The 25,713-nt window shown below is 34.8% G+C and overlaps 1 protein-coding gene and 1 pseudogene across 5 annotated transcripts; both read left to right on the forward strand.

Moving 5' to 3' along the window:
• The first annotated feature begins 4,122 nt into the window (after positions 1-4,122).
• Positions 4,123-4,298, forward strand: LOC112520539 (annotated as a pseudogene).
• Positions 4,299-4,811: 513 nt separating this feature from the next.
• Positions 4,812-22,484, forward strand: LOC112518950 (protein transport protein SEC31 homolog B-like). 5 transcript variants are annotated; one of them, XM_025126761.1, is made up of 23 exons: positions 4,812-5,293; positions 6,323-6,377; positions 6,487-6,609; positions 9,189-9,285; positions 9,369-9,405; positions 9,500-9,605; positions 9,685-9,742; positions 11,426-11,523; positions 11,628-11,747; positions 12,094-12,136; positions 13,964-14,073; positions 14,151-14,278; positions 14,374-14,932; positions 15,078-15,170; positions 17,679-17,864; positions 18,185-18,398; positions 19,483-19,518; positions 19,683-19,798; positions 20,143-20,262; positions 20,513-20,641; positions 20,712-20,997; positions 21,514-21,752; positions 22,082-22,484. In XM_025126761.1, the coding sequence occupies exons 1-23, from the start codon at positions 4,965-4,967 to the stop codon at positions 22,169-22,171; spliced, it is 3,372 nt and encodes a 1,123-aa protein (XP_024982529.1). In that variant the 5' UTR covers positions 4,812-4,964; the 3' UTR covers positions 22,172-22,484. The 5 variants fall into 5 exon arrangements, with proteins under 5 accessions (XP_024982529.1, XP_024982530.1, XP_024982531.1 ...); XM_025126762.1 differs by having other exon boundaries at positions 20,724-20,997; XM_025126763.1 differs by lacking the exon at positions 19,483-19,518.
• Positions 22,485-25,713: the final 3,229 nt, after the last annotated feature.

The following is a 25,713-nucleotide window of genomic DNA, read 5'->3' on the forward strand; positions in this document are numbered from 1 at the left end:
CTTCGTACTCAGTGTACACTACATAAGTAGTAGGAAAATACTTGAAAACAGTAGCTAACATTGAATTTTGAAACTCATTAGTCAATTCTCAAGCAAGAAGGTATGTTCATACAACAAACACAATAAATATAAAGTCAAACCGGAAGCAAACAGTGAGGCATAAAGTATGTCCATACAGTAAATACAACAAATATCAAGTCAAACTGAAAGCAATAACTCTACAATTTAAAAAAAAAATAGATGGTAGAAACAAATACTTGGTCCCTTATCAATTTTAAAAAAACAGGTCATTAAATAATGAATAGAAATCGATGGACTGGATACATTGTGCCTATTTCATAGAAATCGAGAGAAAAATAGATAGAAAGCAAACAAAAGTAGAGCAAACCTGATAACAAACCAAAAGTAGAAAAAAACTGATAAGAACCCTGATGTTGAACCGATACAGAAGGTTAAAGAGGAAAAGGATGAGTAACCCTAACCTTATTAAAATATATTATTGATGATCAATTATAGAGAAGTAGAAAAGAGAAGTTTGAATCGGTCATTTTGGGAGGAGAGCCTTCTTGGAATAGATTACAGAGAATGAGAGTGTCTAATTTTTAAAAGTATTGAGAAGGAATATGCTTTTTTATATTGTAATTAAGAGATTTTCAAAACTGATGTTTAAAAAGATAGTACTTTAAGTCTTGTTGGTTGTTTTTAATACTTCTGTGAATTTGCTTTATAAAGTAGTATAGATAATTATGATAAAATGTGTTGGTAAATGAATTTTTTGGGTCAAATCGTTTGTTCATTTAGGCCCCCTTTGGTTTGAAATAATGGAATGGATTTAGAGGGATTTGCATTTCAAATCCATTTCAATCTCATATTTGGTTTGTATATTTGGTTTGTTTGATTGTTCGTATTTGAAATCCTAGGATTTAATTGAAATCCTTCAAGCATAGAATTTTGAAATCCTTAGGGAGTGCTCGGAATTTCACGGGATTTCGTAAGATTGTATGCAATAAAGTTTTAATTTTTTTTAAACATTTATTTTGTAATAACCGATGAATAAAAATATAATATAATTATTTTTATGTTTATTTATAATTTTTCTATAAATTATTTATAAATAATGAAATCCAATTATATTTCAAATCCTACAAACCAAACACATCAAAGATTTTAAATTCATTCCAATCCAAATCCCTCCAAATTCGTGTTTGGGATTGCTTATAAAAATAACTTATTGACTTATTCAGGTGTGGTACCGGTAATAAACACTTTTGAGTGTTTGGATAAACAACTTATACCGGTGCCAAATCGGTAATAAGAAGTTTTTAAAGAAGTTAAACACTTCTGACTTATAATAAGTTGATAAATGTTTCTGTAGAAAAACATAAGTTGTTTCAGATAAGCAATCTTAAACATCCCCTCAAATCACTCAAAAATAATCCTGCAAATCAAAGATTAGTGCTACTAATCTATATATATATATATATATATATATATATATTAAAAGAAGAATCAATAGTATTGAGGTGACATCATGAGAATTGATTATTGAGGTGTTGGTGAATTGTGGTTGAGTTTGGGATATCCCACATTGGTGGAAGATTGAAAGATTGGAATTAGGAGGTGTGTATAAGAAAGAATGATGAGATTCATTATGTCAACTCGTGAGGATTGAGTCATAAAGTTATCTTATTTGGATGATCTTATTTTTGCAAAATAAATCTTATATTGTGTTAGCTTATGAGGCTTGATTCATAAAATGATCTTATTTAAATGACCCTATTTTTGCAAAACACATCTTATTATATAAAAATAAAAAATGAATTGTGTTTACAATCATCAATATATATATATATATATATATGTGTGTGTGTGTGTATATATATATATATATAAAGAAGAACGAAGAGGTAGTTAGGTGCATCATGAGATAATTAGGTATATATATATATATTTTGAAGTATTGGTTAATTGTGCTTAAGTTTGACATATCCTACTTTAATGAGAGATTGAAAGATTGTAATATAGAGATGTGTATAAGAAAAAAAAAGCTGAAATTCATTGTGTCAACTCAAGAGGCTTGATTCATAAGCTTTTCGTATTTAGATGACTCTCTTTTGCAAAACAAATCTTATTATATAAAAATAAATTGTGTTTACAATCATCAATATATATATATATACATATCAATCTTTATATATGTATGTATGTATGAAAGTAAGATCCACAAGAATTGATTCATCATTTTTTCTTTTCTTATACACATCTTTTTATTCCAATCTTTTTATCTCTCATCAAATTAGGATGTGTCAAACTCAACCACAATTGACCAATACCTCAATATATAGATACCTAATTACCTTATGGTGCGCCTAATTACCTCTTGGTTCTTCTTTATATATATATATATATATATATATATATATACACACACACACACACACACAYATATATAKACACACACACACACACACACACAYATATATATATATATATATATATTGATAATTGTAAACATATCTCAAAATCAACCACAATTCAACATTGAGGTTTGTATCCAACATTGACGGAGAGATAAAAGATTGACAATTGATGGTAGATATATAATAGGAGGTTGAAATGTCTTTGTTTTAACTCATGGAGTTGGATTCTCTTGGCTAATCATATTAAACTCGTATTGTCGGCTCATGTTGGCTAATCCTCCAAACTCATAGGGCTGGTTCATTTTGTCCAATGGTCAATTTGCAAAAATCGTTATCTATATAAAAAAAATCAATATATCTTTTTATATATTTAAAAGTAAGTTCCAAAAGAAATGATGATAACACCCTAAAATAACCTAGCATTATATATTTGTTGCGTTGAGGTTGAGTTTTGTGTATCCCACATTGATGGAGAGATGAAAGATTGACAATTGACGGTAGATATATAAGATGAGGTTGAGGTTTCTTTGTTTTAACTCACGGGGTTGATTTGCTAATCATATAAATTTATACTGTTAGCTTATGTTAACTAACCCTCTAAGCTCATGGGGTTGGTTCATTTTGGCCAACCCTTTATTTGCAAAAAAATTATCTTTATAAAATATATATATATATATATATATATATCTTTATCTTATATACATATAAAGAAAATCTTGGGATATTGAGGTGACACCATGAGAATTGAGTATTCTCAGATGTGTGGATTGTACTTGAGTTTTAGTTGTCCCACATTGGTGAAGAGTTGAAATATTTGAACGAAATGAAGTGTATAAGAAAATGGATTGGATACCTTTGTGTCAATAATGAGGTTTGCCTCATAAGGTTGTCTTATTTTAGATGATCTTCTTTGAAATCTATAATCATGGTTGAAAACCAAACCAACTAAATAGTAAAAATTATAGTGCAAAATTAATTATATTATATTATTATATCCTTACATATATAAAAGTAAAACCTTGGGATGATGAGGTGGCACCATAAGAATTATAAAAGTAAAACCTTGGGGTATTAAGGTGGCGTAATGAGAATTGAGTATTCTCAAATGTGTGAATTGTGGTTGAGTTTTAGTTGTTCCACATTGGTGAAGAGTTTCAATATTTGAATAAAGTGAAGTGTATAAAAAGATGGATTGGTGTCTTTCTGTTGATTCATGGGGTTTGCCTCATAGGATTGTCTTACTTTAGATGATTCTTTTTGAAATCTATAACCATGGTTTGAATCAAAACCAACCAAATTGAGAAAATCTTTATCTTTATATATATATATAAAAGAAAACCTTGGGGTATTGAAGTGACACCATGAGAATTGAGTATTCTCAAATGATGAATTGTTGATAAGTTTTAGTTGTCCCACATTGATAAAGAGTTGAAAGATTTGAATAAAGTGAAGTGTATAAGAAAGGTGGATTGGATGCCTTTCTGTCAAATTATGAGATTTGCCTCATAGGATTGTTTTATTTTGGATGACCGTCTTTGAAATCTATACCATGGTTTGATTAACCAATTAAATGGTAAAAATTATAGTACAAATATAAAAGTAAAACCAAGGATGATGATTTGGCAACATGAGGTAGTTATTTATCTGTCGTCTTGGTGTTACTACTATCAAGGTCTGACACACCCCTCTGATTACAATTCAAATATTATAGAATGTTATGATAAAGTGTAGTACTTTTATCAGTTTAATATCTGATATGTGGGTCATCGACCCCATTTGATATTAATTTTATTTTTTTATGAGGAAAATTCATTATCTTTGCTTGGTGATGTGGTTCTTCATGCATCGCCTTGTACTTCAACTATTGTTGCTACAACTTACGTACTCCTCTAATTTTTCATTTGAAATATTATAGAACGTTTCTTTTTCATAACTTCAAATGAGATTTCAATTGTTACAAAATTAAAATCGTGATTTTGTCACTTTATATGAGATTTCAGTTAAAACTCTGACTTCTAATTAAACAAACTACTAACATAGTCAAACATTTGTAGAGTACTTTCCAACACGGTTCTCAAGCACAATTAAATAACTTAAATTAACATATGGTTCTAATATTATTGTCAACTTCACTTAAAAACTTTTAATGAGTAATTGCCACACACAATTGTCTAATTTTTTTAGAAGAAAGCTTCAAATTAGGATATAACATTTATTTTGAAGATGATATTATGACTAACCGGCAAAGAAACACTATTGTTATATACGCGATATTTTAGTATTTTATCATTTTTAATACGTGGCAAAATGTGATGGGCAATTTTCACGGACCAGCCGTCGTTAATAATAGGTTAGTGCTGCTACTGTTATAAACGCACGCCATGATGAACAACTGAAGAAACCGGAGAGACGGCAAGCAAAGTAACACAGATTTGGGTCTCCCGGACACAAAATCCCCATTTAGATCACTGCCTAACCCTAGAAATACAAATCCTTCCTTTAGATCTTGAGATACCAATCTAATTGATTGCCGATCGAATCAAAATGGCTACATCAGCGTGCGTTAAGGAAGTGAATAGATCGGCATCGGTGGCGTTTGCCCCCGATGCGCCATGCCTTGCCGCCGGAACTATGGCCGGAGCCGTAGACATGTCGTTTAGTTCTTCTGCGAATCTTGAAATCTACAAGCTTGATTTCCAATCTGACGATCGTAACCTTCCGTTATCTGGAGCCATACCCAGTTCAGAACCGTTTAATCGGTTGTCGTGGGGCAAATCACCGTCATCTGGTTCGGAAGAATTCTCACTCGGTCTCATTGCCGGTGGCCTTGTAGATGGCAACATCGGTATCTGGAACCCTCGCTTACTTATGAGGTACGGTGCTCTTAGATCTTAATGATGTAATTCTTTATAGCTGATTCAAATTGCGGTCGTTTAATGAAGTTGTTTGAATCGTGAATAAGATTGTTCTTTGTTTTTGAATCTGAGGAAATCGTTTGAATGGACTTCTGCTGTTTTGTGACAATGCTGAATGATCTGCTTACTTGTAGCTCAGCTCCCATCATTTTTCTTTGTTCTTTAGCATAACACTCCCTCACTTGTCACCTCCATAAAACTGTAAGAATACTATTTGGCATGCCATGGTGCATTTAGATGTAAGCCTGTTTGGAAGTTTTTGTATACAGAAATGCACTTTGGAAGTTTTAATGTTACTAGAAAAATGTTCTACTTAACTGAGCTAAGATCTTCTTGAGAGTGTGCCAAATTGTAATGATGCACTATTTGGACAGATGGAGTAACATTTTAAGGGTATTTTAGACTTTTATGGTGTTTGATATGTAATGTGTTGATTGATTATAGACTGGTAGCTGTATTGTGACCGATATATAATTGGCTCCCTCTTTTCAAAGCATTGCAGGGAGGTCTTCTAGCTCTATATTTGGCTCCATGTGGTTTCTGAATTTCGTCAGTACTGACTGCACTCTACTAGCTCTATATTTGGCTCTACATCTGAGTTATTTGGCTACCTAAGTATTACAATAGCAACATCTAGTTATGTCCCTTTTCATCCCTACAGTCTTATCTGTAAAGGTTCTTAAAATGAGACCTTGGTTTTTATAGCATGATACATGCTTATCGGGTTATGTAGAATTTTTTTTGGAAACAGAGACGCAAAACAAAACAATTAATTACAAATGAAGTTTTCTCCAAGATAAGTCGTGCTACTTTTTCGGGTCTATGAATATTATGGTTGGAAAGTTGTATTTCATATAGGATTTGCTTTTTCTCAGTATTACTTCCCATGATTTTTTGTTCTATTCATGACGAAGTGGCAAGTAGTAGTCACCATATTATGATCTTATCTTCATGGAAGACTCATTCTTATTTATTCACTGATTCTAGTTCGGAGGAAAGTGAAAATGCTCTTGTTCAACAACTATCAAGACACAAGGGGCCTGTGAGTTTCTTTTTTTGCATGGTGGATGTAATATTTTCTAGGATTTCATTTCCTGTGCATTTGAATAAATCATTATTGAAAATGCTGTGCATCATATTTATTTCTCCAGGTTCGTGGTCTAGAGTTTAGTTCTCTTTCACCAAACCATCTCGCTTCTGGTGCTGAAGGAGGTGAAATTTGTATATGGGATTTTGCTAAACCAACAGAGCCTACACATTTTCCTCCTCTCAAGGTACCCATCTCTTTATTACACTTGCATTAGCTAAATTTTGAAAACGTTTCGTATGCCAATTTCTTGTTAGTATTTATATGTGTAAGATGTAATCATATCAAAAAGGTAGAAGAGATCTAAGATTTTTCATTGAACTTATTTCATATCTTCCATTTCCTCCATCCTGTTGGGATTGGGATGCTTGCTTTTGTCATCCTACTCCCACTGTCCAATTTTAGATGCTACATTAACTTTTCACACAATTATATGGATCCCTTCGTACATGAAGAAAAATTCCAAAGTTGAATTTTTTTTTTTGCATAACTGTTTTTCTTCCTTCACACACATTTCACTAACCTGGGAGTTGTCACGGAAACAACTCTATTCTTTAGGGTAGAGGTCAGGCCTGAGTACATACATGCCCCCCCTCCAGGTGGGATATATTGAGCTCATTTGGTTTGGTTTAAAAACTCAATATCTTTATCCTAAATGAAAACACGCTCCCAAAGATGTTACCAAATATTGTTGTTGCAACGATTATGCAATAGAGGTGCTCTTTTTGGAGTGTGTCAAAGAAGTGAGTGTTGAATAATTAGAAGACTTCATTGAGCTAGCATGGCGACCAAGAGAAAATCTGGAATACTATATGAGATGCGGATATTAAGAGTGTTTGATATTTCATATTTTACTGCTATCATTCTGATCCCAACTAGTTTGGATTAAAAGGCTTGCTTGTTGATAATCCATTGAACTTGAGTAGACATTGAAGAGGGTAGATTGTATAGAAGCTAAACTATTTAGCAACAGAACAGTAGTGTTGGTGTGAGAAGCCTAGCTTGTCAGGAAATGTATTTTGGTTAGTAAACTAGATGATAAGGAAAGTAAAGATGTAGGAAAACAGCTAACTGGATGCTTGCACCAAGGAAGATTATCTCATGTCACGGAAGACACTTCAAAAGAGACATGGTGGCCATTCTTTATTGACCTACTGTAAATGAGGGGAGCTTATGGGGTCTTCGGTTATCAGCTTGAGAAGGGAAATTGTGTATAGATAAACATGGTAGAGTTTTGCGTATGTTAAGATGCATATATAGCATGTTGTGCTGCATGTACCTAATTATCTTAGAACATTTCATTTAGGAGATACCGTGGTGCTTTCAGTGGTACACCAGAAAGCCTACTAAGGTGGCACCTATCCATGGATTTCGCCACTCATGGGTTCCACTGACAGGATCAGATAGCTTTAGGGATCTTGGCTCCTGGATATAGGGACTTTACCAATTAAAAATCTTCAAGGACGGATTTTACAGCTCAGCTATCCATTCAAAAATTTACTCACGATCTCAGCACCTTACATGGTAAAAAGTAGCTTTTCAGGCACCACAGTTAATAGAAACTTCCTACCTACCATCAATTTCAACTTGCTATGACTGCAGTTCTGTCTGTAAAGAAATTCTTTATGGTGGTCTTACTTACTTATAACATGTAATGTGCATCACCTACGCAAAATCGTGAGTGTGATACCTTACTCTGTCGCTTTAGTGACTGTCTTACCTGGGACATATGTCTGGTATAACTCCATAGAACGGAACATGTTTTTTTGTAACTAAGTATCTTTAAGCTCTATGTTTTGCTTGGAAGTTGGAACAAGGCATCTAGAATTAACATGTAATTAATGCTAAAGGCATACTATGTTTTATGCAAGTTTTGTCTGCTTAATTTTGTGTTTAGGCTTGATATCACTTTTGTAGGTCCTTACATTTGGTTGTAGTTTCTGTGAGGGTTATTTTATTTTACTCTTTCAGAAGGTTGGTGGCTTGGTTCTCCTGATTGATGTTGCACTGATGCAGGCTATGTTGTCTAGTATTCTCCTATCAACAAAGACTGCTCACTGTTGATAGATCATCATCCACTTTAACAACACCTGCTTGCCAAATTTCTAATTGATTTTTTTTATAAAACTTGAATAAAGTACAATCTGAGGATGCACCAGGTTGATCATAGTAATACCAAATCTGTTGGAAAAAATTTAATATATAATTTGGTAAAAAAAATCCTTACTGAGCTTTTGCTTTTGGACTAATTATAGAGCTTTTCAACATAGTAAGTATTTCGCACTACAACACATAGCACATTGCTATGCATGTGACAAATACCTAAGAAGAATGTTGGTCACGCTGCAGAAGTGAATATAGGTTTTTTTTTTTACTTTTTGTAATCTCTCATGGGTCTCAATTTTAGCTTCTCATCTGGTTTGTGTAACATGTTAAACAATACTTCAATTGATGTTCAATGCGTCTAATCTGTTTAGTTGAATATATTGGTCAAAATTCAAGAACGGCACCTATGAGCAGAGCACCAAGTTTAAGAATGTTTATTTTGTTATTGTTTAGGCTCATTTATTACTTTAGGTTTGTTTACTGTGTCATTTCAATAGTTTATCTAAACCAGGGGTTTATATGCTTTAGTATGTTGGTTGGTTAAAGCAATTTATTACAAAGATGCCTGTGTTACTTTGGTACGTTAGTTCAGTTGCATTGTCTCTCCATCTCTCGGGCATCCTCACTGTATTGTTGTTACTTACAAACCTCTATCTGCAGGGCAGCGAGTCTGTGACGCATGGAGAAATATCATTTTTATCATGGAATAAGAAGGTCCAGCCTATCTTGGCATCAACTTCTTTTCATGGAGCAACTGGTATGAATTGGAACCACCAGATTGTATTAAGCTATCCCAGTTTATATACATTTATGTTATACATTTATTATTTGTGGTTTCAGTGGTTTGGGACCTTAGGAAGCAAAAGCCAATTATAAGGTAATTTTATGCAGTCGAAATCAAAGTTAGCCTGGTGAATTTGTAAAAATTATGAACTGGTAAACAATTTTTTTATGAAGTTTCCAATTTACAGTTTCTCAGATTCGGTTAGAAGAAGATGTTCAGTTTTGCAATGGCATCCTGATTTTGCCACTCAGCTTATTGTTGCTTCAGATGATGATAGTTCACCTTCTTTAAGGGTAATGCTTTATGCCTTCATTTATGTAGCTATAAGTGAAAGTGTTATTATTGGAAGTTACCTTCCTTTTTGGCATGCAGCTATGGGATATGCGGAACACAATGTCACCCTTGCGAGAGTTAGTTGGTCATACTAAAGGTACACTAGTTATCAATTTGATATTGAACCTTTACCATTCAACATGTTACTTCTGATCATTTCACAAGTGTAACAAATGTAGGATGTAATGATGAATTATCTCCCGTCTCTTGCCTTCTTCCTCTCTCCTCTCCCTATTTTCTTCCCCTGCATGTTTGCATTCAAGGAGAATAAGGACAAAAATAAGAAGAAAGATAAAATACTTGAATTGCATTTGGTTCAAGAAAAAATTTATTGTTAAATCTTCAATGGGAGGTCAAAGTTTGGGAATAATTTCTGCCAGGATGGCTAGTTCTACAGTTCTTATAGGACCATTTTCTTCAGATTTTTTCAAGATATTTGATATCTTATGCGTAGATAAATTATTGTTCTACATAAGAAGAGAAAGATCGACTCCCTGATACCCAATTGAATAGGTGGTAAGAGATGTATCTGGTGTAAAGTTTAGCAACTTAAAGGTTTTATCATATAAGTTGCTTCTGTTTTGAGCTACTGAAAGTTCCTATACTCCCGTAATCTTTGTCACCCTAGGAAAATCCATTGTTTTCCATTTTATCAAACTCAACTTAGTTTTTGCTCATGTATATTTTCATTGAAAATTCTAAACGATGTACAAAAGTTGTGCCACTATTTTGATGTAGCGTTCGCATAACGAGAACCTCAAGCACAATAAAAATCCTTGTTTAGTGGAAGTGTTTATTAATATATTTTAGGCCAAAATGCGACGAACTTTATCTTTCCTATTTAGTCTAATGATGGGTTTTTTCTTGAATTAGTGTAACAAACATTCAATTATTCCTATTTTATACTCATTTTAACCAGTAATTGGTAACTGGAAGACCTTGTAATTCTTGATTGTGTGAAAAAATGCCACATCAAAATCAGTCGATGTCATGTAGGTTGGAAACCCGTTTATGAGATAAAATGGGTACAAAATAGGAATTGAACATTTATTATACTACCTGAGAAATCATAGTTACACTAAATAGGAATTAAGACAAATTTCCTCATATTTTGATGCATTTTGAAGGAGTAGGTATGCTAAATGATTGGGGCCTAGCTAAATGTTTGTTGAAAACAGATGGGAAAAGATATAAAGAAATGACACTTCGATGTCTAATTATCATACTTGAACTAAGCTTCATAAATGTAAATCACAGCTTCAAGTCTCTCATCTGATTCTTGATCCAAGCTCCAAAGTACCAAAAAGACAAGGTGGAAATACATGAAATATAGGTGAAATTCTTAAGTACTAATTAATTCCCATAAAATTAGATCTAACTAACAAATAACATTTTAATCTAACAACACCGCTGCACAAGTGACTAGTGCGAGGTACTTAACAATTTCTTAACCTTGCGGAGTTGACAAACCAACATACTTCACTATTAATCCTATTAAACACTTACAATTGGGGTTTGGCTGTGTTCTAATAGTTCTAGTATTTCTGGATGTACCATTTTAAGTAACATAATTACCAGCAATACATGTTGTCTATGTTGGCTTATCATATTGAAATATAAACATGACAGGACATAGTATATACATATAAATTAAAGAGGTATCGTCAATTTGATGCTCAGCTAGACATCATTCAAGATTATAGATGTTATATGCTTTAAACTTTTTAGATAATTTTTTCATGCTCCTTTTCATGAGTTTCACAACAAAATGATATACCAGGTGTTGTTGCAATGTCATGGTGTCCCAATGATAGCTCCTATTTGCTTACTTGTGCCAAAGACAACCGCACTATTTGCTGGGACATTAATTCAGCTGAGGTATCTAGATATTTTTGCTAGTTATCTTAGTTATGTTATTTACCGAACTTCTACAAACTTTTGTGGTTATTTAATGTCTAAGCTGCTTGATCTTTCAACTGCAGATTGTCTCTGAACTTCCAGCTGGATCCAATTGGAATTTTGATGTGCACTGGTATCCGAAGCTACCTGGGGTCATATCGGCATCTTCATTTGATGGAAAAATTGGTATTTATAACATTGAGGTTCGTAATATTGCTCCTATCGATGTCTTATGTTTCGTTATTTGTTCTTGCAAGACTGTTTTACACCAATCATTTTGTGTTAAAAAGTACAACATGCTATTAGAAGTACTATGGTAATGTCATCGATGGAGCAGGATGTGAACACCGTACACTTGCCCTAGTGGGATTTGAAGGCCAGTTATACAACATCATCTCCGACCTTGTTTATCTATATATAAACTCTTGTTTGAAGTTGAAATGTTTGTACATTCATTTAATTGTCACAGACCTTTTTATTAACCTTTTTTGCATGTCAAATATATTTATTTTAACATATATGGACGCTTATATATGTTCTTTTATGTAGGCTTGTGCTCGATATGGTGCTGGTGACGGTTACTTTGGCTCAGGTAACGTGGTTCTTCATTTTGGAGTCAAACTGTATATGGTTTTCAAGTTGAGGTTTTGTTTATGGAACCTCTTTTGATTTTTGAAATAGACAGTTCCATTTTGTTATTATTAATAAGTTATGACCAACTTCAATTATATGAATGCAATAAGCGTGAGATTGGGGATTTTTTTCTGTTTCAAGTTACTTGTTTGAATTGTTCTCATATGGATTAATGGGATCTCCACTCTTAAGAACAATATGCAACCACAGCCATAGTTGAGCTATTTGGGAGTAATTGATTTGTTTGCACATTCTACCTTTAGTTGTTCTTTAATTGCCTATCTATAAGAGCTATCCAATGTTACTGCATGATTCTTTATTATTGACCTTAACTGTTTATAAACAACCCTGAAGCACATTTTGTGAGCTTGAGTATTCAATGCTTCTTTTAACGAAAAATAATGAAGTTCAATTCACAAAGTAAGGCGGGTTAGTTGATGTTGGCCCAAATAAATAGAAGAAGAGTGAACAACTTAAAAACTGAAAAGGAAAGGGAAAATATAAAAGTCCAAGTACTGATATGTGATGGAGGAAGTCAGCTTAGCAGAAGAGACAATATCAATCTCCTTTTAGTATAGCTGCCAAAGGAAGAAAGATGACTGATGATCTGAGGTGTTTGGTAAGCTTAATTCCTTGTGATGTAGTCTTTGTGGGCTGGAGAAAATGATCCATACTCTGAAACCTTGGACTTGTTACTAGTGAAAGTTTGTCCATATCCTGTTTGTTGCCTTGTTGGTAAATGAAGAATGTATTGAGATACGTAGATGTGTCATAAGTGCTAATTAAGTTTCCATGTAACCTATTGGAACATATCATTTAAAACTTGAGTGCCAGTGCTCAAAATTACCTGATGGTGGTACTGAAACTCTAGGCGACTCCTATCAAGAGGAGGGCTCTTGTAGAGGTAGGCTTTCGGAAAAATGAACTTGTACAAGAGGTGGTCACAGACTTAATTGACTCGTTAACAATCCAGAATTCAGACTCAACCTTTATGTATGAGAAAGACAAAATTCAATTTATACTTATTTGGCTGTGGTGCCTTCTCCTTTACAGCTACCTACACTTTTAGCATGCTGAAACTTGTTTGGGTTAAAAGACTTAATTTGACATATGTGAAACAAGCCAAAGCTTTGGGCACTCTCAAATAGCTTCTGACAGTTACAAAGTAAATTCAGTATTATAAACCTCCAATTTTCCTTCAGCCCCACCTTTGGCTTGTATATTTTCCTCTTCGGAGTTCTAGCTTTTTTTGTTTTATTTTTCCTTTGGATGTATTATGATATACTAGAAGAGTACTCGCGCAATGCTGCGAGACACATCTCGATTTTAATGTTCTATTTTATTATTTGTCTCTGTCGATGTTATGATACGATTTTATGTGTTTTTAATAAAACAATAATGATTTTATTTTTGAATAAAATATAAATTTGAAGATATCATAAAAATTTGAAAAAAAAATATATCAATGTTAATATTATAATTTAATTNAAATAATTTATTTTTGGTTTAATAATATACAATTTTATAAAATAATAATTAAGTATTCTGTTAGAACTCGATGATTATCTTAATTATATTTTAGATTTTTTTATATTTAAAATGAGATGTTTATCTTGTATTTGATTATGTTTATCTGTAGTTAGTTGCAAACTTGAGTTTTAAGTAATATGCATTAATAAACAGTACTTTACGCATAAAAACTGGTTTTTAAGAGTTTTTGTCAAATGCTTTATTATATAGTATAGATATTCGTTTGTGTTATTATTTATTTTCGATCTCTGTGCAGCACATTTAAGAGCCCCAAAATGGTACCAACGCAGAGCTGGAGTCTCTTTTGGTTTTGGTGGAAAACTTGTTTCTTTTCATGCAACTGGTTCTTCATCTGGAGCTTCAGAGGTAATTCTAGTCGGTCTTGCATTGCCTGTCTCTTTCAATAACTTTTAGTATCTCAGTCTCTTCTAATAATGTTTCAGGTTGATGTGCATGACTTGGTTACTGAACATAGTTTAGTTGGCACCTCATCTGAAATTGAAGCTGCGATGCGTAGTGGAGAGAGATCTTCGTTGAGGCTTTTGTGTGACAAAAAAACTCAAGAGTCTGAGTATGTATTTGTAATAAAGCACAAATTTCTTTGTTCTCATCTTCATCTTTCTGAATCAATTTGATTGCTTGGGTTTTGTTTAATTGCCTGAACAGATCTGAAGATGACAGAGAAATATGGGGATTTTTGAAGGTTATGTTCGAAGATGATGGAACAGCAAGGACAAAGCTCTTAAATCACCTTGGCTTCAGTTTACCTCCAGAACTAAATGATACAGTACAAAATGATCTGGTTCAGGATGTAAGTTCTCTCAGTCTTGACAAAAATGAAGAAGCTAAAGAAGGATATATGGAGCACAACCAGACATTCAACTACCCGTCTGATAACGGCGAAGATTTCTTTAACAATTTTCCAAGTCCTAAAGCTGACACACCTGTGTCAACTTCTCATAATAACTTTGCTATTGAAGAATCTGTTCCAGCTGTGGAAGACCCAACAAAAGGAAGTGATTTACAAGAGGGAAGTGCTGACCCTTCATTTGATGATGCTATTCAACGTGCATTGGTTGTTGGGGATTACAAGGGAGCTGTTGCCCAGTGCATAGCTGCAAATAAGATGGCAGATGCTTTAGTTATCGCGCAGGTTGGTGATGCTTCCTTGTGGGAGAGCACACGTGATCAATACCTTAAAAAGAATGCTTCCCCATACTTGAAGGCATGTTTTTCTTCTCTCTTTTTTAAACTGTTGATCTATTTTAATTACTGAGAGGTTTTACCAATGATTAGTCTTATTATAGATTATTCAGTTTTCAACTTATTAGTGCTCCAATTTCTCATTTTAATCTTTTCCTGACCTACAGATTGTTGCTGCAATGGTAAATAATGACCTTGTTAGCCTAGTAAATATCAGGCCCCTGAAATCTTGGAAAGAAACTCTTGCTCTCCTCTGCACTGTAAGTTGCCAAAATTATGAGTGATAATTTCATGTCTATATTGCATCAATGAATTAATTATGTGTCCATTCTGACAAAAACAATTACTTTGTTCATGTACATCCTTATCCTTGGGTGGCATAGAGAAATATCCTCAACACATACTCTCCTCCTCTCCTCTAGAGGGAGAAAGATGGACAATTTAGTTCCATGTTTTGCAATAGGGTGGTTATTTCTCTATTTCAGCTTGTTAGGATGGGTTAATGGGCATAATTTCCTTCCACTAAATGAAGAGCGAGTCCATAAAAGATGATACCATACTATTGTTACCGGAAAATGCATCAGGTCCACAAAGCCATGTTAGTAATTAGAAGCAATAATTTTGTTCAGGTTATAAGTTTAAGTAGTGTAAAAAGGACTTAAATGTGTAATACATTGTTGACAAAATTGAAGAATAAAAAGTGTGCACATATGGGCTGATTGGCAGGGATGTAAATGACTAACCAAAACATCATGTATATCTACACACTTTTCAATTTGGAGGAAATATGGCAAACATACCGAGTTTGCTACTTACAGGATCATATTATACCTTAAGAGGCGGTTTATCAAAGATGTTTGCTGCCAATCTCTAAGGCACATGCAAACTCGGACGATAGGTTGTTCCTTAGAAGTATTAACCATGTTATCACAGAAGAAGTGACAATAAGCAACCTTATTATGTTTGGTAAGCCCGTAGGAAGTATTTTTACTAGAGATATGCGTAGCTTTCACTTTATCATCATACATCTTCCTTCGTCAAATGAAACGAACAATCACACAACTGTCAGACATTAGAGACACGTCTATGTACAATATACAAAGTTCTCTCCAGTAAAATCAGTGCCATGTCATTGACCTCCCTCTTGTATGGAAACCCTAGCGGTTACATATTTTTAAACTCTATGTCGAACTCTAGTGTGTAGCCTATGAGTAGACTATGTCGAACTCTAGTGTGTCCTTGGCCTTAATAAGAAGCCTTGTTCCACAACACCTTTGAGGCAATTCAATAACAGAATCAAATCTAAAAAATAACTAGTATTGCCTTAGCAAAGTCACAAAAGAGGCTTCACTAGTCAAGTGACTATGAGATAGTTCAGCTTCTCATCTAGTCTTCTTCATGCTCCATCAGCCAGATGGAGCATTATAATGGATTCAGTAGGAAAATATGCAACATGAATACCGAGAATATGGAGAACATACTTTTGTAGATGGCAATGTTGGATACTTTTTCTAATAAAGGTCATAGCTATTTCCCATCTTATGGAGATCACAAGATTGACAACTGAGACTTTTGAGAGAACGATCCATTAGAATTAGGTTTCATGGTAACACTCATGCTTGCATCCATCAAAATCTTAACAAGGAGGAAGACTAACAAGATCGGAATCTCATCATTTTTTTGAGCAATCCTTTATTTTGTGTAGCTTTGCACCATCCAAGATGGCAAGGGCTTTAGAATTTTCTGGATATATGATGGTTATCCATAGCAAATATGAGAATAAAGTGATTGGTAGATCCTTGGGCACACAAGTCATGGTGAGTGGATAAGATAAACTGCTACTGTGTTACAGAATGGGATACAAGGAGTATTAGAAGTGGTAGTGAGAAAATCTTTAGGATCTCATCAATATTTTTATCCCTGGAAGTTATAACCGAAGGAGCATCATGAGTAACTTCTCCCATGACCGCAGGTACTTGAAATAGAGAGATCAACAACATCAAAAGAACTCGGATCTTAATAAAAAAGCCTTGCAAGAATAAATTTGACTCCTGGAAAGTAACATCTGTAGAAATAAGGTACCTTCTAAGACTAGATTGTGAAGAAATATTGGACAAACTACACCGAATTGGTTTAGAGTTTGCTTGGTTGGATGGACAAATTTCAAGCTAAAGTGACCTCTTCCTCCTTGTCATCTCTGCAAACTATTGGTATTAATTTGGGTCCACAAAGCTCCTCCAAACTTTGTCTTCATTGAAGGGTAGTTAGGCATTTGACTAATAGTGATATACATATCTTAAACTGGCAGGTGAGTTGTCAATTTCACGGGTCGTTTTTAGTACAACTTTGAGAATGAGTTCCTTTGCTTTCAAACAATGTAATTGGTTTAAATCATAGAAAGGATGATATATTCTTGTTCTTTTGCCCGTGTATACGCATCAATGCACATACAGGTTGTCATGGTTCTGATTTTTTTTTGTGGTTCTCACATGAACCAGCCTCTCTCTCTTTCTCTCTCTCTATATATGTAGTTGTATTTATTTTATGAACTTAATTTTTTACTGTAATTTCAAATCACGGTCCTGATTGCGATTTCCGAAAACGGCTGCGCTAACTGTATAGCCTGGAAGTCATTTTACGATAATATGCAATTGTTTGGATGTGCTATTCTCATCTAAGGTTATGACGTTCTTAATGCTGTATCACTTTAAAGAGCATGCATATCTATTTTGATCATTTGATGATGATAATCATCTTTTAATTGACAGTTTGCACAGAGAGATGAGTGGACTTTACTATGTGACACCCTTGCTTCGAGACTCATGGCTGCTGATAATACATTGGCGGCAACTCTTTGTTATATATGTTCAGGGAATATTGATAGAACTGTAGAGATCTGGTCAAAGAAGGTTACAGCCGAGCATGAAGGGAAGTCCTATGTTGATCTTCTTCAGGTAGGCACTGCCTCATGTTAAAACTTAAGGCCCTTTGGTTTTGCTTGTTTTCACTTCTTTTTTCTCTGTTTTCTACTTTTCAGAAGTATTTATGCGAACCTTTTTCCAGAAACTCTTTTGAATGTTAGGTAAATTGTAATTGTGCTAGTAAAAGGTGGATAATAGAGACCGAAAAATGAGGAGAAGTGAAAAGAAAAGAGAACATATGAAAGAAAAAAGAAGAGAAAAACAAAAAGATAGACAAGGAGAATAAAATCAAACAAACATGTAGTCTTTTGTTTTTGGTGCATCACTAATTATACCTTGTTATTTGTGTTCAGGATTTAATGGAGAAAACTGTTGTCCTTGCTTTAGCAACTGGGCAAAAGAGATTCAGTGCTTCTTTATGCAAACTTGTTGAGAAGTATGCTGAGATATTAGCAAGTCAAGGACTTCTATCAACAGCCATGGAATATTTGAAGCTAATGGGCACTGAAGACCTGTCTCCAGAATTCGTGGTCTTACGAGATCGGATAGCACTCTCATCTGAACCCGGTATGTGTTATGATACATTTTATATTCAACACTGGGTCATCTTTCTTTTTCATGTGTTAAATGATTATCTTTCTTCACATTTGATGTAAATATTCAAGGTTTTGATAACCTATTACCTGTTGCATGGAAATAGACAATGTTCTGAGCTGGCAAGAGTATCGATAACTATCTAAGTTCTAATATGAGGCTTGTCAGCTCTCTCTCTCTCTCTTTTTTCTTGTAGAACCTGGTATTCTTATATTATGGATGATTTCTGCACTTACATGAAATGATACGAGTTAGTGGAACTCATTAAAATTAAGGAGCATGCATGTTGAAGTAGTTGTAGCAAGGCACATTATTCTCTTGTAGGAAAGATGCAACTGTAGAAGGCCACCACCTATAAAGATTCCTGTAGGATTCTCTTTACATCCTAGAGTTTTGGGCCTTTTTGATCTCATGGTGATGTGGTAGAAGACCACATGTTGGTCAATCACTTGTATCAGCTTTATGGTCTCTTCATTCTTTGAATTGTTTGTTATTTTTTCCGAATACTAAAAGCTAAACCTTTTCGATTCTAGTTTTAGCTACTTGTTCTCCATTGGTCATGCTCCTTCAAGCCTTATTTGCAACACAGAAGATGCTAGTACATCAAGTGAAATGTTTTTTTATAGGGCATCTCTTAACATTCTCCTGTAATTTTGACATTTCATGGGGGTGTGTCTCCATTTTCTTCATCATATTCTTGAATTTTTTTTTGAAGTTCTTAATTATTCGGCACTTTTCAGCAAACATAAATATGTGTTGTTTCCCATAGTTGTTGAAGCTCGGCCATTGATTTGTACTTGAATGGAAACCTTCTAAAAGATTAATGTTGTACAGCTTTGTCTCCAATATTTTTTTTCCTTGAGTTTTACCTATGCATGGACATAAAGAGGTTTTGGCTTGTTAAGGTGAGTTACCTGTAAATTGTCATCTACTTCTGCTGCATGTTTAGGTATTGGAATCACTCTATTTGAGCTGTTATTGAGGTTTGTTTTTCTACCATGGGAACTTGATACTGGAATTTCACGTGTCCTTTTGTTTGAACACTTGATTCCTTCAGGGAAGATACCTAATGTTTTGCACATGGGTATACTGGGTATGCATCAGTTCTGTTATTCTTTGTAGCAAGTTGGATTTCAGTTGTTTTGTACTTTGTTGATACAACTTTCCCCCACTACCATTTTCGGGTCCAAGTATGTATACAGTGTCTTCAGTGGCTGCTGCTGATTCTGAATAAAGCCTTTTTTCTTCTTCTTTTAGAACAAAATGCAACTGTCTCTACAGATTTTGGTTACTCTCAAACACATACGGGAGCTGTATATGGTGCAAACCAACAAACTAATTCTGCTGTGGAGCCCCTTCAAAGCTATTATCAGGTATTTCATGCTTTATCTTATCATCAACCAACATATTTCCCACTTCCATTAGTGGAGCCAGAACTGTTCACTAAAGGGACAGATTATACAAATCTCCTACCATATATTTTAGTCCTGGAATTCCAGATAAGTTGGCGAAGATGGTGTAATACTTTAAACATAGCGTCAAAAATTACATATAATTCTTTTAAAAGGCTACCACGTATAAACAAGTTTGCATTTCCTTATAGTGCATTTTGCATGGGGGGAGTTTGTTTGCTTGGTCTTTGTATGTTAGTTTAACTGCAACATTGCTTTCTTTCCTGTATTGATCGGCTGCGTCGTCTTTTCTGTTTCTTTTCCAGGATGAGAAGCTTTATCGTCAGGAACAGTATCAACCACAACCTGGGCCTTCATACAATAATCAATATGAACAGCCACAACGTAGCATGTTTGTTCCATCACCTGCAGCTCCCAGTCCTCCAGTACGTAAATAAAATGATAGCATGAATATAGACTTCTGTATTTGCGATAATGATTCAATGATGTTTCTGGTGGACATTCTGCTCACTTATAGTTTGCTTTTTTGTGCTCCACTTTTACTTCTCTATTAGAGCTTGCTATTTATATATAAGCTTCTTTTTTTTTGGTGGTTCTGGAATTCTGCGGTTATCGGTCCAGTAGTTCCATATCATGCTGTCTTCTAAGAACTGACATCCATCTGCATTTGTTTAGATGGGCTTCAATCAACCTCCAGTCGCAACTCAAGCTGCTGCAAGACCCTTTGTTCCTATGACACCTCCAATTATGAGAAACGCTGATCAATACCAGCAGCCCCCCACCTTGGGTTCTCAGTTATATCCTGTATGTATATATATAACATTCTCTCCTTTCCTTGAGGTAAATTGTATGGTTCTAACTGCTAAGATCTCAGGATGCTTACCAGTCTCAGGTGAATGCCAGCTCCAATTATCAAGCAGGACCACCAGGGACTGTTTCTCTTGGCCCTGTCCCATCTCCAATGGTTCCTACTACTGGTCCGAAGTTACCACATGATGTGAGCCCCACACCACCTGTAAGAGGATTCATGCCGATCAATAATACACCAATGCAAAGAACAACTTCAGGTCAAATGCCACCCAACAGTGCTACAGAATCTGCGGCACCTGTTGCAGCCCCTCTTCCAACAGTACAGACTGCTGACACATCGAATGTACCTGGTATATCGTTCTTTTCTTCCTGAGAAATCACTCATCATATTCAGCATGTGTTTTTCGTTCTTATGAACTAAATTACTGTCCACCGGCACTCTCATTAGGCAAATGTTAATACGGCTTACATGTGAGATCTGGTCTCTATTATAACCTTGATAGGTGCACACAGCTAACATGTGAGATCTTAAGTTTTTATAAAGCTTCCCATGCATTAATTCTTGGAAATATTGTGCGACACGGTGATCACAAAAGCAAGTTCGTTGACAACCCTCTTCTTTAACTGCGTGCCACTCTCTAGATTGTTTTCCAATAGTTGCATGGGACATGTACGTTCAAGATTTCATGATTATTGGTTAACTTCTTTCAAAAAAGCTCTACTTCTTTCTATTTTAAATTCCAACTTTACAATTTTCTCTAGATATGAATGAATCAATATTATATCCTGGACTCCTCAGGGAAAGAGTTGGATATAAACTGCACAGGTGTTGAACCTTTGGCTAATAAAAGTGTTTTATGTACCAGCCCAGCAAAGGGCAGTTATTGGAACATTGACTAGACTCTTCAACGAGACATCAGAAGCATTGGGAGGTTCGCATGCAGTTCCAGCAAAGAAGCGGGAGATCGATGACAACTCAAAGAAAATAGGTGCTTTGTTTGCCAAACTAAACAATGGTGATATTTCCAAAAATGCTGCTGAAAAGCTTGTTCAGCTCTGTCAAGCATTGGATCGTGGCGACTTCCCTACCGCCCTCAAAATCCAGGTATCATTACCACAGATGTTGCCTATTTTCCTCTGTATATAACTGAGAATTGGAGGATTTGTGATTGAATCCAATACCCAAAAGAAACCAATGCATACTCTATTTATACGACCTACCAGCCATTAACCAATCTTCTAATATAAACAACCTTATAAACTACTTCATGATGAAACTACCCTTTCAATGCTGATTATAATCTGTAATAAGGTATGTTCTGCATGCATCCTACCCTCCCCTCCCCTCTCCGGACTCTATCTCTGTTGGGATTTACTGGGTTTGTTCAGTATTGGCTGACACTCAAAATGATTGTTTTTGTTGTGGTGGTACAGGTAGATCTCACAACCAGTGACTGGGACGAGTGCAGCTTCTGGTTAGCAACGCTGAAACGAATGATCAGGATTAGGCAGAATGCAAGGTGAACGAGAGCCCTCTACGTTTATCAACAACCATAATGCCATTCAACATCACTGCCTAATTTGGGTTAGACCTGTCTGTCTTTGTACACAAGAACGTATTGCTTTACACCACAATATTGCTCATTCGGGTTATTTTCTTTTTAAAAGATTAATTAATTATGACGTTTTGGAAGCGGTTAAAGAAGTTAGATGAGAGAGTTTTAAGAGACTTGTGTTTTTTGTTTGTGTATTGAAATAGATTTGGTTTTCTTGATTAGCAGAAAGAAAGATGTGAAAAGTTTTGAAGGATTAGTTTTTATTCAACTCCATTGTATCTCTTCTTACTTGGGGTTTGTTTGAAACCCACGTTTAACTGATTTTCAAACCATTTTTAACTGGCAATGGCATCGTTAGAAAGGTCCTGAAATATCAACCCGAATCCACACGTTTCGTTTTTGGTGAGACTTGAACCCCGGACCTCCGGGAGTGTTGGGTTACTGGGTACCCTGGGCCAATGGCCCTTGGTCTTTGCGAGCCAGTGTGGCAATTTGCCTGCAACGTGGGCCCCAAATCATTTGATCATAAGCGATCTACCAGAAGTTTGAAAATATTTACGAGCGAATGCCATTGGACCTCGTGACTTGACGTTGCAAGCCTAGGTCACTGGCTCTTTTACGATTGTCCATGTGAGCTGTGGGTCGCCAAGCACCCGATAACTTAGGTTAGCCATCCTAGGTCACAGCTCTAGGTCGCTAGTGTTGAGAAATTAAAGGCGATCCATTGATGAAAAAACAAAAAACACTAACATCAAGCACTATTGTAAGAGCGTTTAACAAGTACATTGAGAGGCTTAACCAAGGCCCGAGAAAAGGGGTTTACTTAAAACCAATAGAACGTCTTGAAATATCACGTTGTCATTTATTGGGAATCCCTAAATGTGTATATCAAACTTAGATCGTACTCTTGCATCTACCAGGAATTGGAACAACGACTTCTTATATTTTCACTTTTGGTTATGAAAACAGAACTTCAATTGAAATCAATAATAGACGTTTATATTTTTAGTTTTGCGATTGGTAATGCAACTCCTCCATTCATCCAACAAGATTGTGTGTTTTTACGACACTGTGGCATCATCGGAAGAAGTTGAATATAAAGTTTTGTTTATTACAAAAATGTAGAGGTGGTCCTTAATAGTTTGATGGTTTTTACATAAATAAGGAAAAAAAAATAAAAAAAGGAAAAATATGGTAGGACAATTTTACCTCTGGCTCTAACGAATATTGCTAACGGAATTAGTGGTCAGGTCCCACTATTAAAGCAAAATTCATACATGACGGACAAAAACTTCACTTTCAAAGATTTCATTCATACGATTTTACTCCTTGTTAAGATTTTGATGGGTGGAAGCATGAGTGTTACCATGACCAAAAACCTCAACTTGAAAACCATAACACAATTTGATTCCGAAATGAAGAACCACATTACTAACCCTCACCAGCACCATATCCAGCACAAGCCTACATAAAAGAAAAAAACACACACACACACACATATATATATACATATATATATAATATATATATATATATATATATTGCCGTCCATATATGTTAAAAATAGATATCTTTTACAATTCTCCATCTAATAGTTTGCCCACTTTGCGTAACCCAAAAGTAAGTAGGAGAAGGTGTAAAAAGGTAAGAAAAAGGTCGGTGAGAATTGTAAGAATGTAAAAACATTTCAACTTGGAACCAAAATCTATACATAGATAAACAAGGTCGGAGATGATGTTGTATAACTTGCCTCCAAATCCAACTAGGAACTAGGGCAAGTATTCACATGTTGCCCCCATCCATGACATTACTGTAATACTTCTAATAGCATGTATTTTTCTTCCCACAAAATGATTGGTGTAAAAATAGTCTTGCAAGAACAATAACGAAACATAAGGACATCGATAGGAGCAATATAGCGAACCTCAATGTTATAAATACCAAATGTCCCCTCAATTGTAACTGTTTAATATGATTAATATTGAAGTGTGTTTGCTTGTAAATCCGCAAGGTTAAGAAATTGTTAAACACCTCGCCTTATATACTCGTGCTGCTATGTTGTCATATTAAAATGTTATTTATTTGTTAGATCTAATTTTATGGGAATTAATCAGCACTTATGAATGCACCTATATTTCATGTATTTTCACCCTGTTTGTTTGGTACTTTGGTTCATGAATGTGAGAGATTTGAAGCTGTCATTTACATTTGAGGCTTAGGGGTCGTTTACCAAACACTTACCCAATAAGCGTTTACCAGTAAAATTCGAAACTATCACTTAGGAGCCGTTTACCAAACGCTTACTCGGGTAAATAAACACCAACTCACATTATCTTATCGGATGAATATGGTAAGGAACAAGAATCTTACCCGGTAAGAGCGAGACAATGACCAAGAGTCTTACCCGGTAAGTGAGGGTGATGACTCTTACCATGATAAGCGCTTACCGGGCAAACTGTTGCATACGATATCGTTTTGGTGGATTAAAATCTTATCCAGTAGGTAAATGATAATATTAAATTTTACCGATAAACGCTTACCGGGTAAGTCTTTGATAAACGACCCCTTAGTTCAAGTCTGATAACTGTATACCGAACTCTCATTGCTATATTTCTTTTCACAAATGTGTTCACCAAACATTTAGTTAGGCCTCAATCATTTAACATACCTACTCCTTACCTCACTTCATTAAAGAATAGGGCAAAATGCATCAAAATATATTGAAAATTTGTTTTATTTCCTATTTAGTATAACGATGATTTTTTTTTCAATTAGTGTAATAAATGTTCGATTCTTAGTATTTCGTACCCATTTTACCTCATAAGCGGGTTTCCAACCTGCATGACATTGATTTTGATGTAACATTTTTCATACAATCAAGAATTACACTATAACTTAACAACTAGTCATCACAAGGACTTCCGATTACCGGTTACAATGAATCTTGATCTTTCTCTTCTTAAGACTACATGATATTTACATGCTAATAAACATGATAAAGGCCATCGTTTGCTCATTTTTGTGTTAAACCACTAGCCTTAAGCCTACCCTTTATGTTGTGATTATCCCTTTTGCACACCACTTTGAGCTTTAGCCTATTTCGTTTGTCACCGACATCATAAACCCATCCAAACACGACTCACCCGACTAAGCACCAATGGAGTGATCCCAATATCCCCGTATATTTGAAAGTAGAATTCGTATGTTCGGGAAGAAAAAAAAAATGAAAGAAAAGATTGAAAAGAAAAAAAAAGAAGAAAACAGAAAATTCAAAGAAAAAAAAATATATATATATATATATATAAATATACATATGTGAAAAGCAAAATTACGTCGTCAATAAAAAATAAAAATAGACGACGAAAATGACGATACGGTTGAATATAAGTGTTCCATCTCTATTCCCTATCGTCCGAAAAGGAATGAGCTTCAAAGATAAATGCAAAAGTCCTTTGTGAAAATAAAAATAAAGTGTGTTTGAGTAGCCGAATTCTCCATTGGTGTTAGGTC

Source organism: Cynara cardunculus (genome assembly GCF_001531365.2).
Source record: "Cynara cardunculus var. scolymus isolate 2C chromosome LG 10, CcrdV1, whole genome shotgun sequence".
Lineage (NCBI taxonomy): Eukaryota > Viridiplantae > Streptophyta > Magnoliopsida > Asterales > Asteraceae > Cynara > Cynara cardunculus.

What these genes read in the sequence shown, in the direction of transcription:
- LOC112518950 (XM_025126761.1), top strand. Translation starts at nt 4,965, where the DNA reads ATGGCTACATCAGCGTGCGTTAAGGAAGTGAATAGATCGGCATCGGTG. An exon ending in AAGCAAAAGCCAATTATAAG is followed by an intron (nt 9,406 to 9,499) that starts GTAATTTTATGC and finishes TCCAATTTACAG; the next exon opens with TTTCTCAGATTCGGTTAGAA. An exon ending in GGGACATTAATTCAGCTGAG is followed by an intron (nt 11,524 to 11,627) that starts GTATCTAGATAT and finishes TTTCAACTGCAG; the next exon opens with ATTGTCTCTGAACTTCCAGC.